General features: G+C 49.5%; 8 protein-coding genes across 8 annotated transcripts; 5 read left to right on the top strand and 3 right to left on the bottom strand.

Annotated features, from left to right (window-relative positions):
• Positions 1-1,969: 1,969 nt before the first annotated feature.
• DEU56DRAFT_736450 (uncharacterized protein) lies at positions 1,970-2,835 on the bottom strand (the record flags this gene model as incomplete). The annotated part of the gene is made up of 2 exons (XM_041348512.1): positions 1,970-2,603; positions 2,657-2,835. The coding sequence occupies 2 exons, from the start codon at positions 2,833-2,835 to the stop codon at positions 1,970-1,972; spliced, it is 813 nt and encodes a 270-aa protein (XP_041208758.1).
• A 2,589-nt stretch (positions 2,836-5,424) lies between these two features.
• DEU56DRAFT_980591 (uncharacterized protein) lies at positions 5,425-8,628 on the top strand. The gene is made up of 3 exons (XM_041359790.1): positions 5,425-5,825; positions 5,882-7,267; positions 7,332-8,628. The coding sequence occupies exons 1-3, from the start codon at positions 5,441-5,443 to the stop codon at positions 8,489-8,491; spliced, it is 2,931 nt and encodes a 976-aa protein (XP_041208757.1). The 5' UTR covers positions 5,425-5,440; the 3' UTR covers positions 8,492-8,628.
• Positions 8,629-9,133: 505 nt separating this feature from the next.
• DEU56DRAFT_341884 (uncharacterized protein) lies at positions 9,134-10,225 on the bottom strand. The gene is made up of 2 exons (XM_041345760.1): positions 9,897-10,225; positions 9,134-9,844 (listed from the first exon to the last, which is right to left on the bottom strand). Exons 1-2 carry the CDS (start codon positions 9,965-9,967, stop codon positions 9,196-9,198), a joined length of 720 nt encoding a protein of 239 aa, XP_041208756.1. The 5' UTR covers positions 9,968-10,225; the 3' UTR covers positions 9,134-9,195.
• An 886-nt stretch (positions 10,226-11,111) lies between these two features.
• DEU56DRAFT_341847 (FAD dependent oxidoreductase) lies at positions 11,112-12,719 on the bottom strand. The gene is made up of 3 exons (XM_041345759.1): positions 12,596-12,719; positions 11,467-12,527; positions 11,112-11,418 (listed from the first exon to the last, which is right to left on the bottom strand). The coding sequence occupies exons 1-3, from the start codon at positions 12,645-12,647 to the stop codon at positions 11,311-11,313; spliced, it is 1,221 nt and encodes a 406-aa protein (XP_041208755.1). The 5' UTR covers positions 12,648-12,719; the 3' UTR covers positions 11,112-11,310.
• A 90-nt stretch (positions 12,720-12,809) lies between these two features.
• DEU56DRAFT_802880 (uncharacterized protein) lies at positions 12,810-14,489 on the top strand. The gene is made up of 4 exons (XM_041353199.1): positions 12,810-13,008; positions 13,056-13,387; positions 13,437-14,417; positions 14,471-14,489. The coding sequence occupies exons 1-3, from the start codon at positions 12,843-12,845 to the stop codon at positions 14,184-14,186; spliced, it is 1,248 nt and encodes a 415-aa protein (XP_041208754.1). The 5' UTR covers positions 12,810-12,842; the 3' UTR covers positions 14,187-14,417; positions 14,471-14,489.
• A 281-nt stretch (positions 14,490-14,770) lies between these two features.
• Positions 14,771-15,785, top strand: DEU56DRAFT_341825 (uncharacterized protein; the record flags this gene model as incomplete). The annotated part of the gene is made up of 2 exons (XM_041345758.1): positions 14,771-15,412; positions 15,469-15,785. Coding segments are annotated over exons 1-2 (827 nt in total), but the record flags the coding sequence as incomplete, so codon positions are not given.
• Positions 15,786-15,790: 5 nt separating this feature from the next.
• On the top strand, positions 15,791-17,219 carry DEU56DRAFT_341821 (uncharacterized protein). Its single transcript, XM_041345757.1, has 2 exons — positions 15,791-15,841; positions 15,890-17,219. The coding sequence occupies exons 1-2, from the start codon at positions 15,829-15,831 to the stop codon at positions 17,071-17,073; spliced, it is 1,197 nt and encodes a 398-aa protein (XP_041208752.1). The 5' UTR covers positions 15,791-15,828; the 3' UTR covers positions 17,074-17,219.
• A 221-nt stretch (positions 17,220-17,440) lies between these two features.
• DEU56DRAFT_980587 (uncharacterized protein) lies at positions 17,441-18,412 on the top strand (the record flags this gene model as incomplete). The annotated part of the gene is made up of 5 exons (XM_041359789.1): positions 17,441-17,865; positions 17,914-17,990; positions 18,041-18,211; positions 18,264-18,288; positions 18,345-18,412. The coding sequence occupies 5 exons, from the start codon at positions 17,441-17,443 to the stop codon at positions 18,388-18,390; spliced, it is 744 nt and encodes a 247-aa protein (XP_041208751.1). The 3' UTR covers positions 18,391-18,412.
• Positions 18,413-19,437: the final 1,025 nt, after the last annotated feature.

The raw sequence follows: 19,437 nt of genomic DNA, 5'->3' as shown, positions 1-19,437 counted from the left end.
TGCTTCTTCATAAGAGTCGACCGCCCCCAATTGCGATGGTGTTCGCGAATTGTATATAGGACCAAAGTTTCCCCAAGGAGCTGGCAAGCAATCGCGATGAATTGGGTACGACCAAATCCCATGCGATGCTCACTTGGCAATCACTTAAGGTACATCCGAGTTTCAGAGGGACTCTCAGCCATGACGATTTCGAAGCCACTATGGTAGTGAGTCCAATGGGAATGAAGTCCATATCGGTGCACCGGGATCAATGAGGGGATGGAGGTTCGTCTTGAACATCGGTATCATAGGGGCTATTCTTGTGGTTTGTAGGCGGATCTGCGGCTGGTGCACCTTGGTATCGTAGGATGGCAGAGTTGAAGCCACGTAGAGGATGCATACTTGTAGAGACTGGTACTTCTTTGGCTTGGATCAGAGGACCAGGAAATGTTCCTCCGACGAGTGTTGTCCTGATAATCATAAGAGTCATAACACCATTGAGCGAACATAAAATAATAGGAGAGCACATACGAACGGGAAATTCATCTGGTGCAATAACTTTGTTGAAAATAGTTAGATAAGTAGTAGATCCCAGCGACAGGCAAGTGAGGGGATATGATCATGATCGGGAGATAATGGCGGTAGCATACGTCGTCGAAAGTAATGCAGATGTAATCAATATCGAAAAATACAATGCTCACAACAAAGCAGAACAATAGATATGGAGAAGAAGGCCGAGTACAAGGTACCTGGCCATCGACTTTATACATTAACACCGGAGCATAGGTTGCGACGCTGGGTCTTTTACATGTTGCCAAGGTCAGCATCAGAGGTCATCGAAGGTCATCGCTATCCCCGTGCAGCTGATGCGGCTCGGGAACAGACCACCTGAGATTCACACATACGTGCAGGGAAGGAACCTTATGGATTTAGAGTGCAAGATTTGGAAGCTTGATAAAAGCTTGCTGTCCGCCCTTCCGGTGGACCAAAGGATATAAACTGCATATCAAATGAAGTGGACGTTATGGTGCTGCTGTGGTTAAAAAAGTCTGCAACAATGTGATACGCGGCTTGAGGACGTTTGGCTGGGACTCACTAACATTCTATAGCGAGCACTGGCATCAGACTTAGTGCTGTTCACGGCGGAAGAGGATGTCCACCAGGATGTCCTCCAGGTAACACCTCTAGGCCCGGGGCTCACATCTGATGCATCACACAGGTGACAGCGATCACAGCCATCCATTCGTAGTCTGACAACCAACTTGCTATGATGAAAATATTATTAACGACCAGTTCAACCATTAAGCAAGCCCTCACCTCAAGCTTCAAGTTGGGCACCCTCGCTCCTCGTCCTTTCAAAAGATCAGCTTCGAAAAAAGATGTTTTGTTTGACTACTCAATGACTAGTTCCCTTCTGTCCCCACCTTGCTCATGGCGAGATCTGTGCTTGGTGAATATCAGAATCATCTCTGTTGATGCTGCGCGTACCCGCCGTACCGTAACCATGATGCCACGGAGACTCCTACCAGTCCCCCCTAGGTATTGTTGTCATGGAGCTGCCCGACACAATGACACTGCCCGAGACCCAGGGTACTTGAATTAGTATGTGGCTCAACGGTGGCCGACGGGTGTGGACACTGGAAGCAGGTCGACCATGACAAACAACGTCGGCATTTCCAGTTTGCTTCCAATTCCGACAGACGACTTCAATAAGAGACTTTTAAGTCCACAAGTCAAACGGCCCGAGACTGGCTAATCAAGCCTTTTACAATCACTGACCAATGAGATGCATAAAGTGATTGCACATATATATCAATAAAAAGTAGTTACTCGAGGAGTACTATGTTGCTATTTAAACAGTGCCGGTGAAAGTTTGACTGCATAATCATACACTTAACGTTTATGGAAGAATTACCGATCTCATGTGCGAGATGGGTGAGAAATATTTTAAATGCCAGAACCAATCCCAACGATGCGAAATAACTCCTTCTTATGTGCGCTCAATGAGGTGAGGCCTTCCCGTGGAAATAGCGAGGGATGTGAGGAGCACCTCCCATGCTACATCGAGGGCACACCAGAGCCGCTCATCGGCGATGCCAAGTGCAATCACGTTTCGCCACATGCCGTGCACGTTAGCGATGTACTGGAGCACAGCTTTTGCGGTGTATGCATCGGCGATTTTGTGAGCGAATTTGGCAAGGGTAGGCATGACGGCGTCAGGATCATCTTGGTAGAGTGAGGGCGGGGTGGCAAAAGGCAGAAGCGACCCAAGAAGGTGGTCGATGCGTTTGGTGTACAGGAATCTGGAGAGTTGGTGGAACACCTCGGGGGCAGGAATGCAAAAAGGGACAACTGGCACTTTGATATCCTGGCCTTCGCACTCTACGAATGCTGGTGTTGAAGTGGGCAGAATGGGAAGGTTTGCGCAGTGTGCGGCAAAGACGAGATTGTGTGCGGGGAACAGCGTCACGCGACGGCGAGCACCGACTGGCGGGCGGGATGAGAAGACTGCGAACATGTGCGTGGGCATGTCGGACGATACGTCATTAATAGTGATGGAAATTTCCTTCGGGAGGACATTGGTAATATGTTCGGTTTTGATGCTTGCAAGGACGCGGAGCATGCTGAAAAAGATTGTCAGATTGATCACTCGACTGCGGGAAGATGTTTAGCTTACTCGGGCCCAAGACATTCAAGTCCCTCGCGAATGTAGTCAATATGGGTGTTGCCAAGTTCAGGTGCTACAGCCTGAAGTGTGGATTTCGGGAACTCTGTGATTGGGATCTGAGGTCGAGCGAGGCGTCTGGGAAGAGACACGCTGGCAGTGCTCGTAGACACTGTTGTTGAGTCCCCCATCTCGACATCGCGAGAACGAGTGGAGAAATTCACCCGCACTGGGGTAATCGTGTACTTGGATGGAGTTTGCGACTTGAGCTTCTTGGCATGCTCAATTGCATGCCTGGGGTGGTGTGCTCCACCTGTAACGAGAGCTCGGCGGCGGCGAGAGGCACCCTGGATACCGGTGGGAACTTTGAATGGCTTTGCAGAGAGGCGTGCAGGAGGAGGAGTGTTTTCAGAGTCGATGCGGCGAACGTGTTTAGCAGTTTGCAAGACCATTGTGGTGTGATGAAGGGGAGAACTGTGGATATGGGACTGAGACGATGATGGTAAGAAAGCTTCGAGTGCCTCGAGGTTTTATATGCAAGTAGATGGCAGATGTGGAGGATGTGGAATGCGTTTGCCGGTGGGGACTTTGCTGAGAATTATGCATGGCGGGAGTGCACCTTTATAAACCTGGAAAGGAACAAGAAGGGAAGGCAATTCATGTTGTTCGTGACGTGACATTGTAAAGCAATCCATCAAGTCACGCGCAAAATTTCCTCTTAAGCAGATTGCTGGCAAACTTTTAGCTGCATTTGGAAGTTGTTTAGGACCTACATGGGTAAACACGAACCCACCGAAGAACCTATCGAGAAAGCAATCCACTGATTGCATACTCACATTGTCCGTAACCTGCGTAATCCCAATTGTCCTCAATTGAAATGCTTCAGTTAGCTGTTGTTCCCATATCGCCACCAGCAGTCAACATCCACAGCACGTGTTCCAGATTATAATCCACAGAGGGCCACTAGCAGTTTGATGCTCCATTGTCCCCGTCTCAAGGCCACTGTAGCCATGAACCCTTTGAGGGCTCGATCAAGCAGGCCTTCATGTACGATCGAAAACAGTTACGAAGGTTGCTGTAAGAACGGGTGTGGCTGTGTCGCATGTGGCTGAATGAATGGTCTCGATCCACGTGACGATTAGATTAGATTAGGCTTGGGCGAGCAGAGATAAGTCGATCGACAAACAGAAGTGCACAACACTCACGCTGTGGTTCTCGCCATGTCTCGAGAGTATGATATTGGTCCCGGTCGACTTAAGAAGTCGAGAGGGTAAACAGTAAAGACTCACCGTCGGCAGTGTCGTAGTCAGGCCGTGTATAAAAACGTATTGCTGCAAAGTTCGTGATCATGTCAGTAAAATCGTGGTAGAGGGCTTCGCACGGTAGAAGGATCGTAGTTGCTGCCCACGCGATGCCGGCGGAAGGGAAGTACGCGAGTCCTGGATAGACTGCAGATCATAAAATGCGATTGTGGTCCGCTCAAAATTTGTTTACTATAGTCTCCGAACCCGGATTCAGACGACTCGGACTGGAGAAAGAGTAATAAAGTCCTAGCTGTGGGATCACATGTTTATATACCACCCCCAGGAGAGCCGGTGGTAGGTGGCTGGAGGTAAGCGGCAAGCAGTTCACCTGAAGCAGTTGCCTGCCCCGTTGACGGTAGCAATGGTGACGTTCGACGATTATGGGCTTCGGGCTTGGTTTTGGAGGTGTGGTGTGTAGGGCAGTCACCGATCATTAATGTTGTCATGTAAAACCTTGCGACGATGAGTAGGGTGGTCAGTGAGTGGCACAGAAAGTGGGCGTTGATGATCGACGGAGTGTTGCTAATGAGCGGTTGCCCTCGAGTAGAGGAGCTAGCGGTTCCTGTGTGGTGTCTCGATACATGCTATGAGATGGAGAGATGCCAGTAAGAACATTAAAGAGAGAAGAGAGAAGAGAAGAGAGAAGAGAGAGAAGAGATGTGGAAGTCGAGAAACAAGATTGATCAACGGTCCAAACAATACCCACATGGCCCTATGGAACTGACTCAACTGAGACACCAACAACACGCCGGGTGGCCCGGGGCCGACGGCGACAAAGCAATACATCTACAACAAATCGTCAGTGGATATTTGGACTGAACTTGTGCATGATATATTGGTAAACCTGTGCCTGCTGGTTTTTTTTCGGCGGGAAGTAAAAATTGAACGTTACGAAAAGATGAGTGAATGTATAAGGGTCCAAACACTGTTTAAGCCTTGATATTTCGTAGTCTACTACTCACCCACTGTTTTAGGCTGTATACTTAGAGTGCCCCAAGATCACCAGCGTCGAGATATCATGTGGTCCACTAAGAGGACTCGTACAGTTTCTTCCTGCGTTATAACTTATATCACATCTCGTTACATCCAAGCAATGGCTCACTTCATCAACGAGGGGAAATGTCACAAGCGTTTCTTCAGCTTGCATCAGATGCACGGTAGTCCATTTCTCTGGCTTGAAAGAGTCGGAAGAGCCAACATTCAGCAAGTCTAAGTCAATAAAGGGAGCCCAAGGCACTAAGCCCACAGCTCGCAGTCTCGCACACTCTGAATGAATGGAAGGGGAACTGATTCCAACACGTTTTGGTTCTCAGTGATATCGGATATTGACAAGATATTGATGTATGATATTAATTTGAAGTCGGCGACAATTGATCTTAATTTTACCAGCTTTAAAAATGATGATGACAGTCACGTGATGAACACGATCACATGACATGCATGTTTTGAACAGAAGGCAGTGGTAGCTTGGTTTACCCTTAATGCCTTGACAATGTCAACGACCACCCAAATTCTCTTCAACAGCCCGGCTCTGAATTCCCTCAAACGCGACCAACTAGTCAAATTATGCAAGATTCATAGCATCAAAGCTAATGGAAAGAAATTGGATCTTATCGAGCGTCTTCAGCTACACGCGCAAACACTTCCGCCTGATGATCCGTTGAGCGTTGCAACAAGGGGCGACAGGAGTGAAGATGAACAAGATGCTGCAGAGGAAGAAAGTATCAGAGCAGCTACGATGGCACGCCCTAGTGAGCAATGGGAGATTGTCATGGACAGCATCGCAGAAGTTGATGAAGATGCTGCGAGTACACTCAAAAACAACCGGTTGGGTAACGCCACACAAGCAGGAGAATTTGGAACAAACGGAGGCAAAGGTGTCTGATTCGTTTTCGGTTGCTGTTGTAACGAAAATATCTAACGCCGTCTTTAGCTTCAAGCGTTAGTTCCTCTCTCAAAGCCATAGCCACTTCTCTTGGATTGAAACGCGGGAACGGATCTTCTGAAACTACCACGACGACCTCATCCAAATCTTCGCTCACTTCCACGCAGAGTGGTCAATCGCAGAGCACAGCTCCGACTGAGCCAGAGCCCGAAGTTGCGCCCGTGCCAGGACAGAACGCTCTTGCAGGTCTCCCAGCACCGGCCGGCGCCCGTCTCAGTATATCTCAGGAGCCCGCAACCACTACGATTCGCCTAATCTCCTCCAACGCACCTACGAACTCATTGTTCTCCCCACCAAAGCTACATCCATTCAAGACATCGTTTGATCTTGCGCCCCCAACACCCGGGGGAGCGGAAGGTGGTGGCGTATGGCCCCTCTCGCCTGGAGGCGCCCAACACGAGCGCATATACCCAGCTATTCCAACATTTTCTGCCTTTGAACCCGTAGATACGTCGGACATGGATATCGACGTTGATTTCTCCGGTTCGCTCCCCTCCAGCACGCCCGCGCGTTCAAAGTTCAACACAGGTGCTACCCCCAAATCCGACGAAAAACCCTCTGATATCCCCCAAGACTTATTTTCCCCGGCACCAAGGCTTACTCGTGCTCGGGAGCAGATATCCGCATTTCGCCCACAGCGCTCTCCGGAAAAGCCAAGCGGCAAACTGGACATACCCCATTCCGAACCTTTCATCTTCGGCTCTCCTAATCCTCAGCACCGTCTTTCGAACGCGCAATTCCGAAGTGCGGCTCAAAGCGTGTTGGACGACATGAATGCGCGCCTTCAATCGGAGGGCGTCGCAGGCGTAGACATTGATGTTTTGAAACGCCGGCAACAGTCCGTGTCAGGAAAGCCCGCTGCAGACGACCCACAGCAGGAGAAGAAAGCGAGTACGAGTGCGCTATTCGATAAAGCACACCAAGCACAATTCGATAAGATGGACAGCATCACGAGCCACTATGCTGCGCGCCGCGGACAGCCGTCTAATGCGGAGGCTGTATCTGTCTTGGGCAAGCGAAAGAGTGTCGCGGTACTTGCCCCTACCACTGGGAAGAAGCGCAACACGAGCGTTGTGGTGAAGAAGGATCGCGTTCCTTCAACTTCAAGTCTGAAGCTGCGCACGGTTTCGAAGAAAGTTGTTCCAGGAGGATTTGGCGATGATGATGACGATGCTGACGGCGAAGAGGAGGAAGACAGGGAAGATGATAGCCGGAAGTCTAAACGTGTTCGCACCGATCCTGTTGAGGATGCAGAGATTGAAAGGGAAGAGGCGAGGAAGCTCAAGGAGCGTGAAGCCATTCGCCGGAAGCTGGATGCTAACAAAGCCAAGAGGCGCAGCAGTATGGGTAGGCCAAGTATAGGCAAGGTCGTCAGTAAGTCAAATCCTAATACTTTTCTCTCCGAGCAAATTATGGATCGGCTGATTTTTGCCTACAGATACACCCAAACAAACCTCGCGCTTTGGTTTCCTCTCATCTGCAAAGAATCTCGTCTCGAATGTCTGGAATCGCGGAGCAGCTGGGTCCAAGTCAAACGTCCCCGCCGCGAAGCCCGCACCCGCACCCCCGACGAAAACGGCGGCTACGTCTATGTCCTCCAAATCAATCAAAGAGCCCCCAAAAGCACAGTCGATGGCCAAGAAAACCGCGATCATCCCCAGCTCCTCAGACACGCCACCCATTCCGAAAGAGCGTATGCTATCAGTCAGTAAAGGCAAACGCGTGCCTTCCGGAAGTTCGCTTGCACTAGTAGCTGATTCAACGTCATCTCGCACATCGAAGTCACCAATTCCCTCATTCCCTGCTCCCGGGACGTCAAGCAGGATGGGCCATAGTAGGACTAATTCCGGGTCTGGCGTTTCGTCGCTCGGCGTTGCTTCGCGAACAAATAATGCAGGAGGTGTGGGCTCCATGGGCACGAAGACTTCCCTAGCAGGTACATTAAGAAGCACAACTCCTGGCACGGCTCGAGCGCGCACTTCTACGCTCATGGCACCGACTGCGTCATCACTAGCCAAGACCAGCAGGTTGCCAGTGCCGTCGTTTTCACCACTCCAGGTAAAAGCCAAGGAGAAAGAAAAAGAAATGGAAAACGATGCAGTGGAACAAATAGTGAATTCTCCGATGATCCCCCGAAGTCAGGGCACAATCTTCAGCCAGCCCTTGCCACCGATTAGCCCCTCGTCGAAGCCATCAGAGCCACAGATGTCCCTTGCAGCAGCAGCTACTACGCTCGTCAACGCGAAGCCTCCAATCCCGCCGAAGCCGAATGTTATACTCGGACGACGGCCACGCATATCAAGGGGAAAGGTGATCGCGAAACTGGCTTCGCAACGAGAGGCTCAGCAAGCAGGCGTGAGCGCAGGTGTGAGCGCTATCCCAAGACTACGCGTTGGCACATCGAGTTCCCATGCGAGCGTCGGGGTGCCGAAGGTACGGTCCAGCATGGGCACGAATGCGGCGAGAGGATGGCAGTCGCATGGTGTGGCTAAAACAGGTGGTGATGTGCTGATGAGCGCAAAGAAGCGGTCGAGGAGGAGCGAGTATGCGAGGCGGCGGAGTCGTGTGGATGGGGAGAAGATGGATGTGAAGGGGTGAGCTGCGAGGTATTTTTTTGTCGCTGTCGTTTTACTTTCTCTTGTTCTGTGCATTTGATGATCATCCTCCGAGTTATACTGTATCTCATCTTGTGTATAGTAGTCGAATCATGCAAGAACATAACATATGAGCTTGAACGTGTTTCTCGAAGCTAGCCTACCCTTATACAAGCAAGTCAACCGTGAATAGTCCGTCACAGAAGTTGGGTGTTTTCCAAGAGGATGGCAAGATCGCAAGGGCCATCCTCGATGGCAGTCAAGTAATAGCCGAACTATGTTAGCCGAAAAGTTAGGAGCTTTCTGCGGTCGAGCCCGATCGCGACGAACGCGTCAGGGTTCCCGATCCGGACAACCGACGCCAACAACAGACACTTAAAGTTCAGGCGGTAACCGACGCCTAATGTACAAAGACTAGTTTGCGACGTTACCTTTGTGCTCATTTCGGCTGCCATCAGCTGCCATCATGGGAGGAAATTAATGATTATACACATAGTATGTACTACTGTATATTAGCGATCGGAGGGGATGAAAAGAACGTTGAGAGAACAGAATTAGCAAATCGATTGCGATACAGTGGGTAAGATATAAGCTGCTAGATGTGATCATGATCCTCGTTCAGCCAAGTTGTCGTATAAAGGCCATTTTAGCAAGATGAGCAAAGCAAAACGGAAAAAACGTCAAAGCGCATGCGGCACACGTGTCCGCTCAATTCGGGACCGATACGAAGTGAGACGCCGTGTTGCGCCGTCGGATTCGCCGTGCTTCCGCTGTGACATTCCATGCCGTCTGCGCCAGCTCGATGAAATGCTGGTCTCGTGGCCCTAAAGAGAGAATATTTTTCCATAGTCCTTGATTAAATTTGCTATGCTCTCGGATTTGATCATCATTGCATAACGTTGCCATGATGTTGGCCATGGTGGGAGGGGCAGGGAATTCTTCTATCACCTCAGCTGGCAGGAGGTGGCAACATAGCAACTGGGATCGTGTTTCAAGTCCAAGTCCAAAGAGGAAGAGTAGAGGGATAGATGGAGCATGCGGGACAAGCAGTGGGACGACGGGGAGTGTCACGAATTGCCCCTCGGTATGTTCAGTGCTATATGGGACCGGAAAAGTAGACCCAGGTGGGCTGGGTGGAATTATTTTGGAGGTAAAGCCGCGGGTGAAGAGGTCAACACGAATTGGTACCAAGAGAGGCTGATACGTTGAACCCCATTCGCTCTCTGGGATGTCAAAGACGACAAGGACATGAGAGGGGATATGAGCATCCTGTTTGACACGCATGTCCAAGGTTGTCGGAATGTCGGTTGCCGGCTCTAACGTCGTCGTTGCAACGTTGAAAAGAGAATAAAGAAGGCTGCGCAAACGCGTCAGCAGGTGTCAACTAATGCCTATAGTGTGAAACGTACTCAAGGGGATCACAGTCTTCAGCCAAAATATATTGTTTTGAAGGTAGTATACGCGGCCGAGTGCCACTCATGTTTGGAAGGGAGGGTGATACCCAATGTCGAGGGTGCGTGTGTGATGAAGGAATGTCGAAGGTTTTTTGGATGATTTGTTGAAGCGTGGTATGTTCGTCAAATTTCAGACTCTAGCATTTGAATATGGTTAGTGTATATGCCCAAAAAATTTCAAGTCTATGACATATTCCGCACTGCGCAGCCTAGGCGGACATAGACAGAAACCCGAGGGGTTGGACATACCGTGCGTTTTTTTGGGGGGAGGTTTTACGCAGTACGATTTAGTGACGGTGCGATACAAAACGTGAGATGGAATGAAGGGATCGTCAAAGAAGGAGTCAAAAGGAAGTAAGCATGACCACTAGCCAAAGAGGAGCAGAACTTGTGAGAATCTGAGACGAGAGCGGGAAGAACCTGCGAAATTAACTTGCTCACTTGACGCTCGTCCCTTTTTAGTGAGACCGATATAATCACTGACAAGCCACGAGGCTGATATGTTGTGCTTTGCACCTGAACGTAAATCCGGGTCAACCGAATTAGGCTGGTGCTGTGTAGCAACGATAATATCTCGAAACCAGATCAGAGATTTGTGAGAAATGAGTCGGACGACGATAACTGACCGACCGCTCTACTCTGAAACGCCTTCTCAATGGATGAAGTACTTGATCGAAGCAAGGGAAGGTCCAGGTACTATCCAAATAAAGCAAACACTTTGTAGATAAAAATAAGACAAAACAAACTAAGTTGTCCTAGGCACTCATCATTTAAATATTTAAATACCTGTGTACAATATTAATATTATTACGCGGCGGCGGCCAGAGGGCGCTGCCTTACGCCAAGTTCTTGTCGAAACTGCCATCAACCGGAATCAAACAAATCAATTACTGACGTGTCAATTTCTCATGGAAAACACGAACCCGCCGGCCTCTGGTCCGGTGTCAGTAATAGGGGTTAAATATGAGTGAGAAGCCCTTTGTTCTAGCTGCTCCATTTGTTGGCGCCGATCCCAATTATGACGTTGCCTATGACTATACACGAGTCACAATCAGTCTATCAAGGTGTCACTAAACCGATTTTCGGTACTATGTTCAAGTCTACTGGCCGCTTAGTATCAGATTGAGGCGAATGCTGAGGCGAGTGGTTTTCCCTCAGTATTTTTCACCGAGGCGGCACACTTTTTCGCCAAGAATAACGTATTGACGCTACTCCCTTGGTTCCGAATAGTAGACACCGCCCTGGTTGCTTGGGGATTCCCCTTGACGGTGCCAGTAATAAGTACCTTTCCTCGATGGCATCATGGTTTCCGAATAGTGAACACCACTTTGATTGCTTGGAGTGCATGACCAAATCCTTGGGATTCCCCTCACAAAAACCTCGACGGTGCCAATTTCGTCAAATTCCGCGAGCGAGTCTTCCTCCCCATGATGAGTTCCGCGATTACCTTGCCTGTCCCGGGCGCATTGCAAATGCCCTTCGAACATCAACTTGTGCAAAATATTTCGCGAGATGCTTCACTTACCCAGCAGGTATGGCCGGTTGCGATGTATAAGCCTTTGGCAATATTGTCTGCTTCCCCAATGATGGGGCCCCCACCGGTACGTACCACTGGCAAGAAGCACGCTTGGCGCTTATCGACTGTTCCCTCTCTCAGCTCCTGGGAGATGCTGGCAATATGGTTCGTTATACTTTGACAGGCCGCTAGATCGACTTCGACGTCATCTACGTTGGCAGGTAATATTGAATCATCCCCTGGTCCACACGCGTATACTTCGTTGTCTGGACGTGCGTATATTTCAGGAGAGACGTGAGAATGCGAAAGCAGGATTTCCGTGAATAACACGTAGGGCGATATCGTGACGTTAGCCTTGGGGTGGATGGTAACGCTATGAGCGCGGGTGGCTGCAATAGGAAGGGATGGTATAATGGATGGTGACCATGCTCCAGCAGACAACACCACATGCGTTGCAGGGAGAGTTTCAATGCGATTAGGGTTAGACAGATCATGATAAGTGACACCAGTGACATGACGGTCGACCCGCTCAACGGAAATGGCAGTTCCCTTTACCAATTGAACGCCTTTCTCCTTCGCGAGGTCAAGCATGCTTGTGGTGAATAAATATGGATGAACCTGTGCTGTTCCGTCTGGACCAGACATTGGGCTGTACGATGTGGTTAATTCATCCTTAACCCAAGTCAAGTCGTCAGGCAGCCCCTTGTCCGCTCTGCTTGCGAGTGCAGTATCCTCGAAACCAAGTGTCTTCTCCAAACTCTTTCGATTACCTCCCTTCCCAACACCAGATCCACTCTCGCCAAGCGCCTCCCCCTTTCCCTCCCAACTTCCACAACCAACGAATCTCCAGCCCCACCTTTCGGCACCGTTATGCTCTTCGGCGAGTTTAATGTGCTCGGGAAATGAGATATCTACAATTTCGCGGGGATATGCCCATTTAGCAACCAATCCACCGGCCTTTCCAGAAGCTCCTTGCGCAACGCCGTTTGCGGAAGCTTCGAGAACTATGATATTTGTCGTCGAGGTGGAATATGATGGGTGTCTGGACAAGTAGTAAGCAATGCTGCATCCTGTCGAGAAGAAGTCAGATGAATTTGAATAAGCGATTGTGGTCCTGGACTCTAGATTGTGTCCACACCAATGATTCCACCGCCGATGATAACAATGTTACGTTGTTCCACCTGATCCATTCTGATGATAACGAGAAATGGGCGGGCCTTAGATCTATAGGTGGACTTGAACTTAATGGTGGTTCCAGCCTGAGGAGACACCGAGCGCGGTCTTGAGCGGGCCGACCGGTCTGTCGGATTACTTGTGGCGCTCAATTTGCTCCCACGCACCTCTCCTCTCTGCTTATATGTTCTCGGAACCCGGACGCGATCGTCATGGACTTTTCTCTCAAATTGACAGTACACAACTACCTTGGCGATGAAGGGCCAGCTTTGTCGCACTTTGATGTAACACTGGAGCTCGGACGCGACCTAGCTCATGCAGCCTCTTCAAATCTTGGATGGAGAAAACCGTTTGTCTCATTCGACGAACGGCTGTTCGGTAGGGCGTCAACAAGCAGCTAGTAGCTTGCTCTTATGAATCATCAGCAGAGCTAAATCACGACCGACTATACCAATTCAGTGCGAGTCCACCGCAGGTCCTAGCGCCTCGAACACATGTTCTCAAGGACTGGGGGGTTCCCCCGAGTGACGACGAAGCATTGGCGCTTGAAGCCCTCGAGGAGTTTGTACACCCAAAGTTGGAAGCTCCCCGCTCTCGTCCTACCCGCAAGCGCTCTGCACCGCTGGATTCGCGCCCAGACATTCGTGACTCACAATCACGAGAGAGCGCACGCACCTCAACATATGAACTGTCTCTAGAACCGCCCACGAAGCGACCCAGATATGACGTCGCCTGCATTTCAAACTTGATCCCCCAGGTCTTGAGAATTCGCTCAGTCTAGCTTCACCTCCGCTTACGATTTGCAGCCTCATATTGTCACAGGTCCCAGTGTTAGTCCTCGGCCGTTGGACATGAAACACCTTACACCTTACAGAAGAGTCCCAGCATCATGGATAGCCTCGTTTGATATCGCCTCGGCTCAGCTCTTCATGAACTCTCCTTACAATAGGGCAGCCTGGCTTATCCCTGTACGTGGCAGCCTACCATGGGACGATGTCACCTGTGCCACCATCCTGGCACCCCCACAAGTCCCACAAAAAGATGATACTCCTCCCCTTCCCTCTGGACCCGCGCCTCTAGGCGGAACCTCGCGAATTACTTGGACTCATCATTCGATCGTGGACTTCTGGAATTTTCTGATATCCATACAGCAAGCTCAGAATCTTGGGTCCATCTCGATCTCCTTCCATAGCGCACCGTCAGATACCACGTTTACGCTCGACAGTGCGCTCAGCCCAACGGCTGAAAGTGGCAATCGGCCTATTCAACCTGCACAGTCGGAGGCATCCGCTAACCCTTCCGATGGCTTCTCGGATCAGATCCGTCACGCACGACTGGAAGCAACGGACTTTATCAAAGTTTATCATGATACCAAGTACTCGCTTTACCTCCGAAATGTTCTGGACGCCTACTCGTATGTTCCCGAAGGAACCACATCAGAAAGAAGACAACCAACCAATTGTGAAACAGCGGGATTAGCGACAAAGATCAGGCTGTTGAAATTAGCACGACTCGTAGTCGTTGACGACCTAACAAGAGCTGTGTTAACGCTCTGATACGCTGTGCTGAAGAGGTCATTGTCACCCCATACTACCCAATGCAGTACGAGGGCTCCCGCGTTGATTGTCATACGATAGTCAAGGGATGATGTTGGAGTGGTGTATCTGCGACTCTGTGCCTGCATGTCGCGAGCAAGGCAAGAAGTGGTGAAGAGCGAAACGCTACGACAAAGCCCGAAGGACACTGAGTAGCCTACTAAGCTACGGTTCCCCTCATACACCCTTACAGTATGCTTTACGTGTCCCGTGTTGATCATCAAGTGCTGATACTCTTGCTACAGATATGTATGTAATGCATGCTGTTTATCACTTGTCTATAGAAGTCTGCCGTGCGACAACACCCTTCAATCGGGATCATATGTTGGGCCGGGGCTGTGAAGAATGGCTGATCTTCTATGCAACCGATGGCTCGCACAGTTCCCTTAGCTTCCATCGTGTTATCAAATGACACCTGTCACCGCCATTTTTCTCATGCGGTGTCAGTCTCACATCCTGACATGATGCACGATGGCCAGACGTTGTCACGAGGCTGCACAGCGCTGAAACTAGACAGGTCAATCGCGGATCGTCAAGGTGTTCCCATCTTTCCTCTCACTACTTAGCACATCTCCGCTGCAAGTTCATTGTGCTCGTCAACGTCTCCAATGGTACATTCCACGCACGATGGTCGCTAGTTTGGTAGCTGCTGGAGTGCTTTGAAGTTTGGGGAGATAATGCAACATTGTCGTGCACCTAGACACTCACACAGTACAATAATCTTGTGCTTGATGAGGCCTTTGCCGTCCCTTTACGTACCACACATACTAACTAGGGTACTGCGGCCTATTCGCATCAATTCAGGCGACTTAGAGCTGATCTACTACTTCCTAAGTAGCAGCTTGTATCTCTACATCACAGCACAAAGTCAAGATCTACGCTCGAATCGTGCCATGCACCACGCTCTATTTCTCCCTGACATTACATCTAATATCTTCGAGTTCCTAAATCCGTTTCTATCAGGACCCGAAGGCTCTCATCAGCCCAATCCACTTCGTCTGCAGGATCTCGCAGCAGTTGCGACAACGTGCCATGCGTTGAGCGGTCCAGCACTCGATGTGCTATGGGATACTTTAGTATGCTTCGGACCATTGCTGATGTGCATGCCACCGTCCGTCATTGAAGTTTGTGTCCGTGTTGTTGGGGAGGATGACGACCCCGACCCACCATACGAGGAACGAAGCATTGTAAGTGATCATATATTCCCCTGATCGGCATGCGTCTCCCTCATAGATGATTCTAGCACTTAATTCGAAAACCTTTGCCCTCGGATATGTTACGAATGCTTCCTTACGGTCGACGGATCAAGAGGATAGGTTCGCCTGTAGCCAAATGTCGATGGCCTCTCCCCGATAAATTTCGGATCTCCAATCATGTCATCAATTGGCTTCTTTCGGTCTACCCTATAGAGCTTTTTCTACCCCGTCTCACTCACATGCGCTGTCCCCCCAGCATCATGATGGATGAAAGAGAGGACATTTCATGGGTGCCGTTATCTCGGAGTCACCTCGCGAGTCTCGAATATTATCTCACACTCGACAACAATGTGGAAAGCTGGTCTTCATTATCCATTCTTGTTGATGCTCTTCCTCAGCTCAGGAGGATGAGATTACAAGGTAAGGCATAATCGAGGAGACACACATTGGGTTAACACCATCCCGCAGTCTATGTTTGGGAACGCTATACGCACGTGCTCTACTCTGGGGCAATCGCTCCTCTTTGCTTGTTACGCAACTTAGAGCACCTAGATCTTTCAATCAACGAAAAGGTTCCCGAGGGTCTTGGCCCCGCTGGCCTCGAGATCATGTTCCCTTGTTTGCGGAAACTGAAATTGACAAGCAATACCAATTTTGCTGTTGGTTTCTTGATAGCGATACAGTCGACAATGCTCCACACACTTGACTTGGCTATAGAGCAGCGCAACCCATCAACTGGGAATCAGCATGAGCATTTGGACCGTCCGAGTCATCGACTCTTTTCTTCCTTGCGATGTCTAACGATCGCAAGTGATTTCTATCTCATGGTGTCACTCATAAAAGCTATTCATACGAGTGTGCTGGATAGCATTTCCTTGACTATCGCTCTTGCACGCGGGAAAAAGATGGCGCAAACGCTTACCTCCCTGATCTCGTCGAAGAGAGGATGGGACTCGTCCCTGAGGACCATTATCATGGACCGAAAAAACCCCCGTCGATTTCCCATTGATGGGCCCCTTTGTCCCACTCACCCATACTTCCTTTCCATAGAAGACCTGCTCGTCTTCTCCCACTTGCAATACATTATACTGCATGACTTCGCAATGTCACTGGACAATACTCTATGCAAGAAACTTGCGACCGGGTGGCCAAACCTGGTGGAATTTTATTGCATGCCTGCTCTCATATCGATTGATGTGCCTGGCAGTCTGACCATAATCATACCGGCTCTTCAGCCACCTCCTGTCGCGGCTACTGTAGATCTCGGTAGTCTGGTTACCTTTGCCAGGCATTGCCCACAATTATCGCATCTTCACCTTGGTATCCCGTCGGATACGGCAGAGTTGCCAGTACTCGACGATGAAACACTTGCTATTTTGTCCACGCGCCCCACGCGTTCCACCTGCATGCGGTTATCGGTGGATGCGGATCCATCTCCCGCCAATCCAAAAGAAGTGGCGACATTTCTCGCGGAGGTGTTTCCTGGCAGAGAAATTAAGATCGTGCTTGCCGAGTCCTTCTGCCGGCAGGAACTATGTGGATCTTTCAATGGGTGGTATGAAGTTGTGGAATGGCTCAGGAGGTCACAGCTAAGCAGCCTCGAATTCGGCCCTTGCTATCGTACACAAATTTGTACTGTATGTACTCGATGAGTGATGTTCCTCACCAAGGCGGAACTGAGGAATTTGGACCTCCACCTTTCGTAGCAATGTAATTTTGTTCACATTCGAGTAGCTAAGTAGGTCTATCGGATCCAGGGTGGTTGAGCACATCAAGCCAAGTCGAGTCTTCTGATCAGTCACCTTGAATATTTATCAGGCCTAGTAGTAAATAAACCAGCTGGCAGACATTTTATCGTACTTGATGATCAGTTCTTAAAGTTACTACGTAAGTATCGGTTCTCTGCCACATGGTCTCCGCGTTGTTGAAATCGACTAGTAATAGGCGCCTAACCTTTCGATTTAAAATTTCAAAGTCATGGCCCTGCCAGGGTGACGTTTTCCACTATCCACTGGCACGATGGATCCCATCACCAGCGGTCTCACTGTTCTTCAGGTTGTTCAAACTATAGCGCAAGCTTCAGCTCTTTTGTATGGATATGTTGCTTCCGTCCGCAATGCTCCATCATCCTGCCAAAGGCTCCTTGACCAGCGCAATTCAATTAGAGGAGTCCTCGCCACAGTTATGGAGATCGAGAAGGATCACTGTGAATCTCTTCCTGACAATCTCCGCCGTGCACTTTCGCTTTTGATGACCAAGGATGGACCGGCGGCGAAATTAGACGCAGAACTAACGAGCCTTCTGCTAAATGACCTAGCGAGCGGGAAAATGAGCAAGATAACCAGATGGACCTGGCCTTTCAAGGAAAAGGAAGCGGGAGTGATTGCTGATAGACTGAAACAATATTATGGCGACATTACAGCAATTCTAGCCATCGATTCATGGTAAGCTGACTCACTCGTGATGCATTCCCAATTCTAATGCAGCGTAAGGAATACGATCAAAGAAATTAGTCAAGGAGTCCAGGAATTAAGAGATGATTTTGCCGCACGAACGGTGGACGACAAAGGTGAATCGCTGACTGTCAGTTACCTCCTCACCTTATTCAAACATGCATAGACGAGGAACGTCAAAAGTTCCTTCAATGGATGAACCCTATATCTTGTACCGAAAAGCATGATATCTCCCGTCGCCAGCGTAACGCCGCGACTGGTCGTTGGATTTTCCAGGACGATCTGTATAAGATGTGGAATACATCGGCTTCCGCATTCCTATGGTTGAATGGTCAGCGTGAGTTTGATTAGAATCACCAGAGATTGCAGGTTACCGACACACGGAACAGCTGGAAACGGAAAAACCATCCTTGCGTAAGTGTCAGCAACACCCTTAGCCTGTTGGTAGCGCGCTAATGGCGATCCAATAGAAGAACAAAGATAGATCTTGATTACAAGGCTGCGGTGGTAGGATAGATGAGATCGAAAACAAGGAACGACGCCACAAACAAAACGTGTAATAAGCATACGTTGAAGGTCCGCTAGTCCCGGAAACACTCGGACCGTCTATTTCATCACATTACCCTCTCCCAAGGTCGATGTCCTCATCGACGATCTTTCGAAATCTTCTTAGTCTCCAATCATAGACTCCTTGATGAGGAGGTATAGAATAAATCCATTCCTCCCGACGCGGAATACGGATCATGAGTGGTCGAGAGCTCTTCTCACGATTTAGAAAGGCTTGAAAGGCTTCGTTCATCCCGAATTCATTCTTCAAGTTGCGTTCTGGCTCCCAAGTGCTTTCTTCCCGTGGTTGACCCTTCCATTTCACCAAATACTCCTGCTTTCCGCGTCTCTCTCGTCGATCCAACACTTCTTCTACTACGTACTCCGGTGTTCCTCCAAGATCCACTGGTGGCGGTGGTGGCGGTCGTTGTTGTAACGGAGAGATTGGTGGTGTATAGGGATGAAGAAGAGTGGTATGGAAGGTTGGGTGTATTCTCTTCCATGTACGAGGTAAGTTCAGCTTATAGGCACGTTCACCGACCTTTTGAACAATTTTGAAAGGTCCGAATCGACGGTCATCAAGCTTTTTTGACGGACGGCTAGATTTAAGGTGAGTGGCTTCCAAGTATACTAAGTCTCCAGGTTGATAATCCGGGGATTCTTGACGGTGCTTGTCATAATAGCGCTTCATGTCTTCAGCGGCACGAGTGAGGGCCAAGGCAGCCTCTTGAGTGAGGTTACTCATCCGAGTAGCAAAGGAGTCTGCGCTTTCGGCCTTGACGCTCGCTCGGGGTTCAATACCCTTACGAGGATGGCGTCCATAATTGAGGAAGAATGGAGAGTATCCGGTGGAAGATTGAGCTTTGTCATTGTAATTAAACTGTGCGAGAGGCAACCATTCTGCCCAGTCATCCTGACGGTAGTTGGTGAAAAGACGAAGGTATTGCTCAATCTCTTGATTGATCCGTTCGGTCTGACCATCAGTTTGCGGATGATATGCAGTTGACAGATTGGTTT

Source organism: Suillus clintonianus (assembly GCF_016758775.1).
Source record: "Suillus clintonianus strain FC179 chromosome Unknown DEU56scaffold_33, whole genome shotgun sequence".
Lineage (NCBI taxonomy): Eukaryota > Fungi > Basidiomycota > Agaricomycetes > Boletales > Suillaceae > Suillus > Suillus clintonianus.
The sequence above is the reverse complement of the archived record's forward strand: the minus strand, read 5'-3'. Positions and strand labels throughout refer to the sequence as shown.